The sequence below is a fragment of the Lissotriton vulgaris genome, chromosome 9, assembly GCF_964263255.1.
Source record: "Lissotriton vulgaris chromosome 9, aLisVul1.2, whole genome shotgun sequence".
NCBI lineage: Eukaryota > Metazoa > Chordata > Amphibia > Caudata > Salamandridae > Lissotriton > Lissotriton vulgaris.
In genome coordinates, this window is record NC_141697.1 from 840,906,773 (window position 1) to 840,918,855 (window position 12,083).

General features: G+C 51.3%; 1 protein-coding gene across 1 annotated transcript in view; it reads right to left on the reverse strand.

Annotated features, from left to right (window-relative positions):
* Positions 1 to 12,083, reverse strand: part of ATG2A (autophagy related 2A) — a 2,120,972-nt gene that overhangs the window by 523,303 nt on the left and 1,585,586 nt on the right. The window contains exon 24 of the mRNA XM_086939522.1: positions 7,926 to 8,010. Coding sequence (XP_086795648.1) covers positions 7,926 to 8,010 — 85 coding nt within the window. The remainder of the gene's footprint in view (positions 1 to 7,925; positions 8,011 to 12,083) is intronic.

The following is a 12,083-nucleotide window of genomic DNA, read 5'->3' on the forward strand; positions in this document are numbered from 1 at the left end:
GCTGTCTCGCCATGCCCTCCGAGATCAGGACATGGTCGGGCAGGTTGTCTGATGCTGGGCCCACTGAAACTTCAGGTCCCACTGCAGAGCCCGCATCCGCCACTGGGCGTGATGCACCAGCAGGATGCAGGAGGCCATCATCCCCAGAAGCCGCGGCGTCAACCTGACCGAGACCCGGGATAAAGGCTGAAAGATTGGGATCAGAGCCTGAATATCCCGGACCCGCTGTTCGGAATGATAAACCCGAAACTGCGCCGAGTCGAGGACCGCTCCGATGAAGAGGAGCTTCTGAGAGGGGCACAGGTGTGACTTCGGTACATTGATGGAAAACCTCAGCTGGTGCAGGAGATCCGCCGTTGTCTGGAGGTGGCTGACGACTGTCTGGGGCGAGCCCACCTTCAACAACCAGTCGTCGAGGTAGGGTAAGACTGAAACCCTTAACCTGCGCAGATGAGCTGCGACCACCGCCATCACTTTAGTGAACACCCATGGGGCACTAGTAAGGCCGAAGGGGAGCACGGTACACTGAAAGTGCTCGTGGCCTACCGTGAACCGCAGGTAGCACCGGTGGTCCGGTAGGACGGGGATGTGTCCCTTCTAGCCTTGGACGTCAGAGCCCGACAATCAGAGCAGGCTCAGTCGTCGTGGTCGGGGCCCAGACAATGAAGACACCGGCGATGGGGGTCGGTAACTGACATCAGTCGGATGCAATCGATGCAGGGTTTGAACCCGGGCATCCCTACCGGCACCGTAGGAGTCGAACGACTCGAGAAAAACAGATCAAAAGATCAAAAAAGTTTAGTCAAAAATTGACTAAGGGGTAGAGCTTCTCCGGATCTGCGCTAGCTGGTGCGGAAAAAAGAAGAACTGATGTCAGCGCACGAGGGCGGCGTCTAAGTACTCCGGCGACGTCATTCCGGCGCTAACAACGCCGATGGCAGACGCGGAGCCCCGGACTACGCCTACTGACGCGCAGGGGTATTGCTACGCAAAAGTTTCCGAATATAGTCTGACGCCTGGGGATATTCTAAGGTAAGGAATATAATACTAACCTGTTTCTTTCAGATTGTCAAGACATAGTGCTTTGTAAACGTGTGCAGCGAGGCCCACATAGCTGCCTGACAAATGTCCTGCAAGGGAACGCCGCGTCCCAAGGTAGTAGTGGCTGAAGTTGCCCTGGTCGAATAGGCACGCAGACTCACCGGAAATGGTCCGTTTGTGCACAGCCCGGTCTTTCTTGGCGCCCACGTAACCGACAAAGAGTTGATCATCCATCCGGAACTGTTGTGTACGCTGCAGATAGAAAGTAAGCGCATGTTTTGGGTCCAGACGGTGGAGCCTCTCCTCTTCCCTGGAAGGATGAGGAGGTGGAAAGAAGGTGAGCAAAGTGATGGTCTGCCGGATGTGGAAGGGCGTGACAACCTTCCGCAAGAAAGAAGGACGGGTCCTTAAAACAACTTTGTCTGGATGAACCGAAAGGAAAGGAGGTTTGGAAGAAAGAGCCTGGAGCTCACTCACTCTTCTGGCGGAGGTAATAGCAACCAGGAAAGCAGTGTTTAGAGTAAGAAGACGCAAAGGACGGGTATGAAGAGGCTCAAAGTGAGCACACATCAGAAAAGCCAAGACAAGGTTCAAGTCCCACTGAGGCATTATGAAAGGTACGGGAGGAAACGTGTGTGTAATGCCTTTGAGGAAACGGTTAACAACCGGGTACTTAAAAAGAGAAGGCTGATCAGGAAGCCAAAGAAAGGCCGAGATGGCTGAAAGATAACCTTTGATAGTGGCCAGAGCAGAACCCTGCTGGGCCAAAGACAGAAGAAACAGAAGAACCTCAGAAAGAGGGGCAGAAAGGGGATCCACAGCCTTTGCTTTGCACCATGCCACAAATCTGTTCCATCGGCAGGCGTATACTGTCTTAGTGGAGGGTCGCCTGGCTGCCAGAAAGACATTACAGACTTCAGGAGGAAGGTCGAAAGCCGTCAACTGTCGCCGCTCAATCTCCACGCATGGAGGTGGAGACTGGACAGGTTCGGGTGGAGGACCGTCCTCTGCTGCTGCGACAGGAGATCCTCTCGAAGAGGCAGACTGATCGGGGGATCGATGCTCATACTGAATAGCTTGGGATACCATACTCTTCAAGCCCAGTCCGGAGCCACAAGAATAACTTGGGCCCGGTCGCGCCTGATCTTCTTCAGCACTCTGGGCAGAAGTGGTATAGGCGGAAAAGCGTACAGTAGACCGCAACTCCACTCGAGACAAAAAGCATCTCCGAGCGAGTGCCACCTTGGGAATTCCAACACACAGAACTGATGACATTGAGCGTTCTCTTCGGTGGCAAATAGATCTAAGCAAGGCTCTACTCACTGCAGATAGAGACCTTGCGCTACATCCGACTTCAGACGCCATTCGTGATCCATCATGCACCGGCGAGCGAGTTTGTCCGCCCTGGCATTCAGAGAACCTTTTCAGGTGTTGAACCACCAAGGAAATGCCTTGATGTTCCAGCCATGTCCAGTGGCACAGAGCCTCCTGACATAGGGTCCACGACCCCACCCGCCCTGTTTGTTGCAATACCACATGGCAGTGGTGTTGTCCGTGAACACCTGCACTACACTTCCCCGGACAGAGGGAAGGAATGCCTTCAGCGCAAGTTGGATTGCCTGCAGCTCTAAAAGGTTGATATGGAGCCGGGACTTCGCCGGAGACCAGAGGCCTCTGATCTCCGCCTCTCCCAAGTGGCTTCCCCATCCCAGGAGGGACGCATCAGTCACTACTGTGTGCTCCGGTTGGGGAAGGGAGAGGAATCTGCCATTGACCCAATCGCGATTTGTGAGCCACCACATCAACTGTCGTGCAGTGCCCTCCGAGATCTGGACATGATCAGACAGGTTGCCCCGATGCTGTCCCCACTGGAACTTCAGGTCCCACTGCAGATCCCGCATATGCCATCTGGCACGTTGAACTAACAGGATGCAGTAGGCCATCAAGCCCAAGAGCCGGAGGGTCAACCTTACTGAAACCCGGGACAGAGGCTGAAAGATCGGACTCATAGCCTGAAGATCCCCAACTACTGCTCGGGAGGATAAATCTGAAACTGCGTTGAATCCAGAACCGCTCCGATGAAGGGGAGCGTCTGAGAGGGACTCAGGTGCGACTTCGGCACATTGATGGAAAGTCTAAAGGTGGGTGACGACTGCCTGGGGCGAGCCCGCCTTCAACAACCAGTCGTCGAGGTAGGGGAAGACTGACACCCCTGACCTGCGTAGATGAGCTGCAACCACACCCAAGGAGCACGGTAAACTGAAAATGCTCCTGACCTACCATAAACCGCAGGTAACGCCGGTGGGCCGGCAGGACGGGGACGTGAAAGTATGCGTCCTGCAAGCCAAGCGCTACCATCCAGTCTCCAGGGTCGAGGGCAGCCAAGACCTGAGCCAGACTGAGCATCTTGACCTTCTTCTTCCGGAGGAACTGATTGACATCCCGAAGGTTAAGATGGGGCGCTGGCCCCCTTTGTCCTTCTTGGGGACCAGAAAGTAGTGGGAATAACAACTACAACTTACTTCCGGCCCAGAAGCGCGCTCGATGGCCCCTTTGGCCAGGAGGGTCGAGACTTCCTGACGGAGAAGAATCAAATGATCGCCCGACATGCGGTGGTGCCGGGGCAGCATGGCCGAAGGAGAGGACAGAAAGTCGAGCGCATAACGGTGTCCTATTATGCAGCACCCACTTGTCCGATGTGATCCAGTGGAGTGGTGGAGGCGAACTATGCCACCCACTGGCGAGGGCTGCTCTCTGAAGCTCCGATTAGTAAGGTTTGGAGGCGGAAGCAGCGGGGGTGGAAGTGTACTGACCACCCGCTGGTTACCAGACCCACTCCTGCGGAACCCACGTCTTCGGCCTCGCTGAGGCTGGTCCTGCACAAGCTTGCTGGAAGAGAGCGACTGTGTGCCCCTGCCCTGGCCACGAAAGGAACAAAACCCCGACGTGGCAGGGTTTATGAGGAAAGGCCCAAACCTTGGCCGTTGCGCAAGAGTCTTTAAAGCGCTCCAGCGCATTGTCAGCCTTCTCACTAAAGAGGCGGGAGCCATCGAAGGGCATTTCCAGGAGCGAGCTCTGGACATCGGGTGAGAACCCGGTCGAACGCAACCAGGCATGGCACCGCAACGCCACAGTTGCGTGAATCGCCCTGCCCAACGAGTCAGCAGTGTCCAAACCACACCGGATGGCAAACTTCGCCGCATCCTTGCCCTCCGCAATCGTTTGGGAAAGGACAGCCTGGACCTCCTCAGAGCACTGAGGCAGAACCTCTGCCACCGAATCCCACACTGCATGGGAGTAACGGCCCAGTAAGCAGGCAGTATTAACCAACAACCTCTTGCCATATTGGTCCAGCCTCTTAGAGTCCTTGTCCGGCGGAGCCGAGGGAAAGGCACTCTGCGATGTTCAGGCCTGAATGACCAGGCTCTCTGGCATGGGGTGAGTGGTCAAGAAGGCGGGATCACCAGGCCCGGGCGATGACGCCTGGCGACGTTCTTATCTACCTGTGCCCCTGAGGCCGGCCGCACCCAAGTACCCAGGAGGACTTCAGTAAGGGCCTCATTGAAAGGGAGCAGCGGACCCTGTCTGGAGCCCCTCCGCAAGAAGGTTGGTCTTAAGGGGTACCGGAAAGAGGTCAAGATGGAGAGCCTCCGCATCGCGACACAGCACCATAGTGTAGGAAGCGCCTTCTTCCATAGTAGGCGGAGGTGAGGCAAACCCCGTGTCGGAAGATACATCAAGTTCACCCACATCTTGAAGGTCATCCACCCAGTCCTGCTCGTAGTCACACTGCCGCGCAAGGGGGTCATCGGAGCCGTCCCAATTCCTCATCTGGTTCTGGAGTACTAGGAGCCGGCCGCGGCGGGAGAGCCGGAGAGGGGGCAAGGAGCTGCGCCGGCGCTGGGGCCGAACTGGAGCCACATCCCAATGTGGATCCCAGGTCGTAACAAAATTGTCTGCGAAATAGGGGCAAAGTCAGGATAAACGGCACTCATTGCGGTGCGAGTGGCGGCGCTGGGGCCAGAGCCAAGGGAAGCGACGGGGCCGGAGCCAGCAGTGCTGCACCTTGTGGCGCCAGGGCCGGAGCCGAGGGTGCTGGATCTGGACATGGGACCGCGGGGTCCGAGAGCACGCCGGCGGGAGCCGGGGCCTGTAAAGGTGGTCCAAGGCAGCAAGGAACTCTTGCATTTGTTCGGGAGTCGCCGATGGACCCTGGTAGAGTGGGTAGGCCGAGGGACTCCCAGGCTTCGGAAGAGCCGCAGGGGCAGAGCCCCTGTCCCCCACCACCGCCTCCAAGGAGCGATGGGGGGACGTCAGAGAGCGAACACGCTTCTTCAACTTCTTCTTATGGCGTTGCTTACTGGAATCTGAAGGTGAAGACTTAGAATCCGTGGAGCGACGGTTCCGGTCCCGCGAGCAGTCCCGCGAACGGCCCCTAGACCCGGAGCAGCAGTGAGAGGAGTGCCGGACCTCCAGCAAATTCCAGTGCCGCTTCCGCAAGGCCTTCAGGGCCATGAAACGGCAATCCAGACAATCCCGGGAGTCATGGTCGATCTCCAGGCAGTACAGGCAGACATCATGGGGGTCTGCCACCGACATATTACGGTGGCACGACCCACAAGACTTGAAGCCGGGCATCCCTACATGCAACAGGAGACCAGAGAAGGAGACAAAAAGTCTAAAAAAAGTGGTCAAAAATTGACCGAGGTACGTGCTCAATCCGGATCTGCGCTTTCGGCACGGAACAAGAAAGAACTGACGTCAGCGCGCATGAGTGGTGCCTAAGTAGTCTCTGTGACGCCATCTCTACGCTCGCGATGCCAGTGAAGGACGCAGAGTCGCACGGCGCCACCTACCGGCTCGCAGGGGTACTGCTAACCAGAAAAACGTTCCGGATCCAGTCTGACGCCTGGGGTTATTCTAAGGTAAGGAATCTATCACTAATGTGTCTCTTTCAGATTATTATGACCAATTATTTGACTACATATGTAAAAGCCCACCCTTGTGAGTCCTGTATTTATACCAGAAACCCCAGGGTGTACAGGGTTATACTCTTTGTTTTCAGAGTTATAATAAATGCAACACTACATTGCTTGACCTAAATGGGAGACTCTAATGGTGCCTAGCTCATACGTACTGCTTTATAAAGCACCTTAAGAGAAAATATGTAAACAATGTATGGGACCTACCAGGGACAAAAACCTGAAAGTGACCCTATTGTCTCAAAGGCATAAAATCTACATTACCAATCCCCCTCCATGGGACATTTTTAATGTTGCCTGCTTTTTGGTTGCTGCTGCCCGTTCTAAGAAGAAAAGATGTTCCAGTTTGCTCAGTGTATAAACTATAATTGGTATTCTTTTTATGAATCTGTATTATGGTTGTCCTGCCCTTTTAATCATTGCCCAGCTCTAGTTGTATAGAGATTACTTACATGTCTTTTTTAATGTTTGTATTTTTGTATTAGTGTTGTGTACTTTTATGATTTTTAAAAAAATCGAATAAAGTGGATTGATTGATACATTACCAATCCTCCTGCCATCTAGCACAAGCTAGATGGCAGGAGTTTTGGTAATGTATCAATTCCAATTTTCCAGTTTAAAGTTAAATAAAAGATGTGATTATAAATCACCGGAATGAGATGAGAACTAGGCCTATGATGAACCTGTTGAGTACATTCTTTTGGATTACTTATACAGATATATTCCTGCAAGGGTTATATGGTTTTGGCCGCATCTCATGGTGCCTGATAGGCCAAAATAACATCACAAGCCACGCGCCCCGGGGCCTCAAAGGCTACTGTGCACTCAGGTCACATAAGAGCTACTCAAACAAATGAGGTCTTTCAGTATTAATTAGCACTTTGATTATTTATTTTTTAACAGGCAGCAATTCATACTGTTTGAGGCCTCTGGCACTATCTGGAGTGGGAGAGAGCATGGCCTTGCACATTTGTATGTGCTCTAGAACCAAAAAGGAGCTGGTAGCACTCTAGTAACACATTCCACACCCACAGTGTGCCTCTAGTGCTTGAGGAGGAAGCCTATTACCTGGGAAGACCCTCTCCAAAGGGTATCCTCTGGTACTGAAAAATAATCCCAAGAGAAGAACCCATTTGTCTCCCAAGAAAACTGAAAAGCTCACTGAATGTTACTGCTCAAAGCAGAAGGCAACTGGTCCAGTGTATATCAGTCATGAATAATTGAATAAAAGAAAGTCTAGAAAAGTCGAAATGCTGGCTTGCAACTAATAGGGAAGACACACAAAAAAGTTAGGAAAATGGCCACCACTAACAAACAAATTGAGTACAAACCATAGATTCTCATTACCAAATGTCAGAAAAGCACATTGTCAAAGATTCTAACCCTCACTGGTCTTTGAAGAAAGTGAGGACATTTTCTGCCTTTTGGGATGTAACATGCCGTTTAACAGCAATGAAAACTCAGCAAGCCCTCAAAGATTTTTAAAGGGTATGAAATGAGTTGGCCCTCTTGGAATGATGTCTTCCCCCATTAAATGGACTGTAGAAGCCCACCATGCTACACTCTCCGAGGGACTTCTTACATTCTTTTATAAACCGATCAGGCATGCACTACGGATCTGCTATGAGGTGGTGTAAGGTTTTCAACAGACAAGAAGAGAAAAGTAACATATTTACCTCAGATTTGGATTTGCATACACTATCCTGGGACTCTGAATGGAGTGCAATATCTATGAACAACTTTTAATACTGCAGCATCATCATAAACAATATAATTAATTATTAATTAAATATGCCTAGGAAGCAGTGCCATATGTTTACACTAGTATCAACACCCCAACAGGACCACGGCCCAATAACTAGCAAGGCTCATTGTCTCAAATCTCCTTTATTGAAAAATTACCTTCAGTCCCAGCTTCCACTGGAATCGCAGGATTAATTTCTGCTGCTAAACTGGTGAAGAAATCCTTCAAGAAAAACAAGGCATCCTGGAACAGAAAGAGAGAGAGAATAAGTTACTTATCTTTGGTAACACTCTGTGTGGTGGATACTCTTTCAGATGGCACCATTGCACTCCGCTTGGACTCTGTGCTGCCTAGGACATGATAACATCGATTTGCAAATAGATGCTGACTTGAACACTGATAAACAAGTTACATACCTGCAGTAATGCCCTATTTGGTAGAGACTCTATTTAGCCTCAGATTCTTTACCTTAGAATAATGACCACGTGTCAGACTGAATCTGGAAATTTCAAGCAATACTCCTTCGATGTCTACACAGGCACCACCTTAGCGAACTCACATCACTTTCTTTCACGATTTTCCACACCAGAAACACGGAGCCATGAAGAATGCTAACACTTGTGTGCGGTGCTAAGGCCCTTAGAAGGATGACCCTATAAAATCAGTTCGCAGAGCGGGGAGGATGGTAGGGTCAGTAAGGATTCTACTGCTAGATGGAGTCTCTACCAGATAAGGCGTTATCGAAGGTAAATATTTGTTAATCTGATAGAGACTTCTAGCCGCAGATTCCCTACTATAGAATAGATACACAGAGACTGGAGGTGATTCTGTGAACTATTACACAAAAATGTCCAGCAGTACCGAACAGACAAAATACTGGTCACGACAGGCCTGATTCTAAGGCAGGACCGGAGGCTTCTGATTATGCTTTCTCGTTTCTTTACTGCACAAACAGCAGCCAATGGAAGTAAAACTACAATGGTAAAAAACAACATTACCCATGAGGCTTTGAACCACCCCTCCAGTAATACAGCCAATCACAGCAGTAACAAGCATACAAAGTATAGAGACACTAATCTGGCCTCCTCTTTCTTTGCTGCTCTGCAGCCCAGATAAGTGCTCTCTACTTTGTATACTTGTACTGCTTCATTTAAAGATTTATGCATTATTGCTATTGCTTCAAGCTTTTTTATTGTTCATGTATGGTGTATTTTCTTAAAACACAGTGTTTATACAGCTTTTTACTGTCTCATGCTATGCAGTCTTGATTTATCCTGCCCGCACAGTTCGCGGCGCCCCCCCCCCCTCCCTCCCTGACATCGGAGCGCTGCTTCCCCGGCCCGCTCCGTGTCCCTTTAGCTTATTTCTGAAGCGCGCGTTGCGCTGTTAGGCCCCCCGTGTGCCCCGTGGCTGCCTTTCAGTCACGGTGCGCGATTGCAAGGGACTTGGCCCCCCCTCGGGGAGTGAGGCGCACGCCGAAGCCTTCGCGGGCTCCCAGCGTGCGTCTCAGGGGTTCGTGCGTGCACTGTATGCGCGCAGCCCCGTTACCAGTGCCAGTGAGACGATCTACCCCCGGCTGAAGTGGGGAATCACGCAGTTGGCCAGGAGCTGGTAGGCCGTTTTTGAGCATAAAAAAGGCAGCGTTTTTTTCCCGCTTTGCTATCGGAGGCTGTGAGCATTAACCGCTACCTTCCCTGAGAATGAGGAAGTAGGGTCATTTTTGGAAGCCCTTTTCTGGAATAGATAAGGGCTGTGTTACCTCCATTTGTCCTAGAATATGACTTTTAAAGTCTTCTAAGACTATTTGTCATTGGTATTTCCCGGTTCCTGCGCCTGGCACTTCCCCTGACCGACGCCCTCTTTTGGGCTGGCAATTGAGCTTCCCTCTGGGGAATTGAGTGGAATTTTTCATTCTGTTTGATAATGGCAGACCTGGAGTACTGCGAAGAGGAGGTTACTGCATGTGATGCTCAGGGCGATGAGGAGTACTATGACGAAGAGTCCATGGAGGAGATTATTGATATAAAGCTAGATGCTAAACTGGATAAGGTATTTTCCTCAGCCCTGTTACCCCTGGCCAAGAAATTGGAATTGTTAGTCCCTGGTACACCTCTTCCTGCCACTAACCCGGCTCCGTCCCTTCCCCCACCTCCGGAAAAGGTTGCCACTGACCGTGCCTGGCCCCATGTTCGATCGTATGCTAAGTTGTATAAATCCAAGGAGGCTTCTACAGGTGGCACGCCTGCGCCGATCCGTCCCCACTCCTCTCCCATCCCGGTAGACGATACCACTACGGACACGGATACCGATACTGATTCATCGCAGGACCCCAAGTCCCGTAAGCGTACTAAGAAGCGTAAGCATGTTTCCCCCCCTGTCATCCCTTCGCCCTTCTCCTTTGACCCATCCGATATTGTTCACCCCAGATCCTCGGATTGTGCCCCCCCGCTGTGGCAGAGTATTTAGAGACTCACCTTTGTAAAGGTTTCGACAAAGAGGTGAGAGCGCGCCTAAAGTCCGAATGCCCACGTCCAGATTTGGCCCACAAGGTGGCCTGCACCCCTGACATTGACTCTGCCATGACTACCTTCCTCAAGAAATATAAAAAAGATTGATCACACGCTCAGAGCGTGCCAAGATAAGGTCCTTGACCTTTCAGGCCCATTGGTAAAGATCCTGGAATTGGCCCACCAAGCTCAGGAGACGGGGAACGTCATTCATCCCGAGGTCCTGGCGGGCTGGGCGCAACGTGCTATCTGCATGTTAGGGAACGCTAATTGCGCCCTAGCTTCTGAAAGGAGGAAGTCAGTCCTGCTTCGGATTGATCCGCAGTTGGTGGAGTTGGCCTCTTCAGAGCCGGGCCCTTTGGCGGAAGGGCAATTGTTTGGGGATACATTTGTAAAAGACATTGCAAAATTTGTTCTTACCTTCGCGTCCCTCGATAAGTCTCAGGCCTCATTGAAGAGGGTCTTGCACCAGGTCTCTAATAGGGCCGGACGTGGCAGAGGACGCTCGGCCGGCCGATATTTGAATACCAGTCCTCAGCGAGGATACGCCCCCAGACGTGGCAGAGGCTACACTCAGGAGCCGGACCAGGCTGGTTTCTACCCGACAAGATCACGCAGCTTCAGAGGCCGCTTTAATCGGGGTGTCAACAGAGGTTACAAGAACTTCGACAATCATTCCTCTGGTAAGTCCTGTGAGTCATTTCGCTCCTTTAGGGGGCAGGTTACGTCACTTTGTAATGAATTGGGCGAATCTCACTTCCGATGTGTGGGTCCTTCAGACCGTGCAGGGCTACCAGATAGAAATGCTGGAGTGCCCCCTTCAGGTTTTTCCCCTTCAGCCTCTCCTTTTTTCCCTTCTAGAACAGAGTTTTATAGACTCAGAACTGGAAGAATTGTTGTCCAAAAGGGCTATTGCTATAGGATCCTTCATTCCAGAAGGCTTTTGCAGCAACGTCTTCCTAGTACAGAAGAAGGGTGGCAGTCAACGCCTAGTATTAAATTTAAGAGATTTCAATCCTTATGTCGTGTACCGCCACTTCAAGATGGAGGGTATCCACCTCTTACGAGATCTCCTATTGGAAAAGGACTGGATGGTCCGGTTGGACTTGAAAGATGCCTACCTCACAGTCCCTATCTGCCCCTCACATCAGAAGTTCTTGCAGTTCCCTTGAAAAGGGCAGTGGTACCGGTATCTCTCGCTTCCCTTTGGTCTGTCATCAGCTCCTTGGGTGTTCACCAAACTCCTCAGATCGGTGGTCTCTCGCCTCCGAGAGATGGGAGTGTGTCTCATTGTAAATCTAGACGACATGCTAATCTTAGCGCAGGATCGGACTCTTCTCCTCACTCACTTAGAGTGGACGACGTTCCTGTTGCAGAATCTGGGGTTCGTCATCAATACCAAAAAATCGGTGATGATGCCGAACCAACAGATGGAATTCCTGGGTTTCCTGATCTATTCAGTCTCTGCTCAACTCCTCCTGCCTTTGAGCAAGATCAGTTCTATAAAGAGGGAAATCGGGACCACCTTGGCCAAGGAAATGATTTCCTTGCGAGTTCTAGCGAGAATTGTGGGCCTTTTGAGCTCTTCGATTCAAGCCATCTTCCCGGGCTCCTTACATTACAGGGCCATTCAGAGACTCAAAATCTTTTATTTACAGAGAAAATTTCATTACGACCATCTCATTCCTCTATCCCCCGAAGCCCGAGAAGAGCTTCAATGGTGGCTGGAACACATGACAGCTTGGAATGGCTGAGCTATTTTCGGCGCAGCCCCAGATGTGGTGGTCGAATCAGACCCTAGTCAGTGGG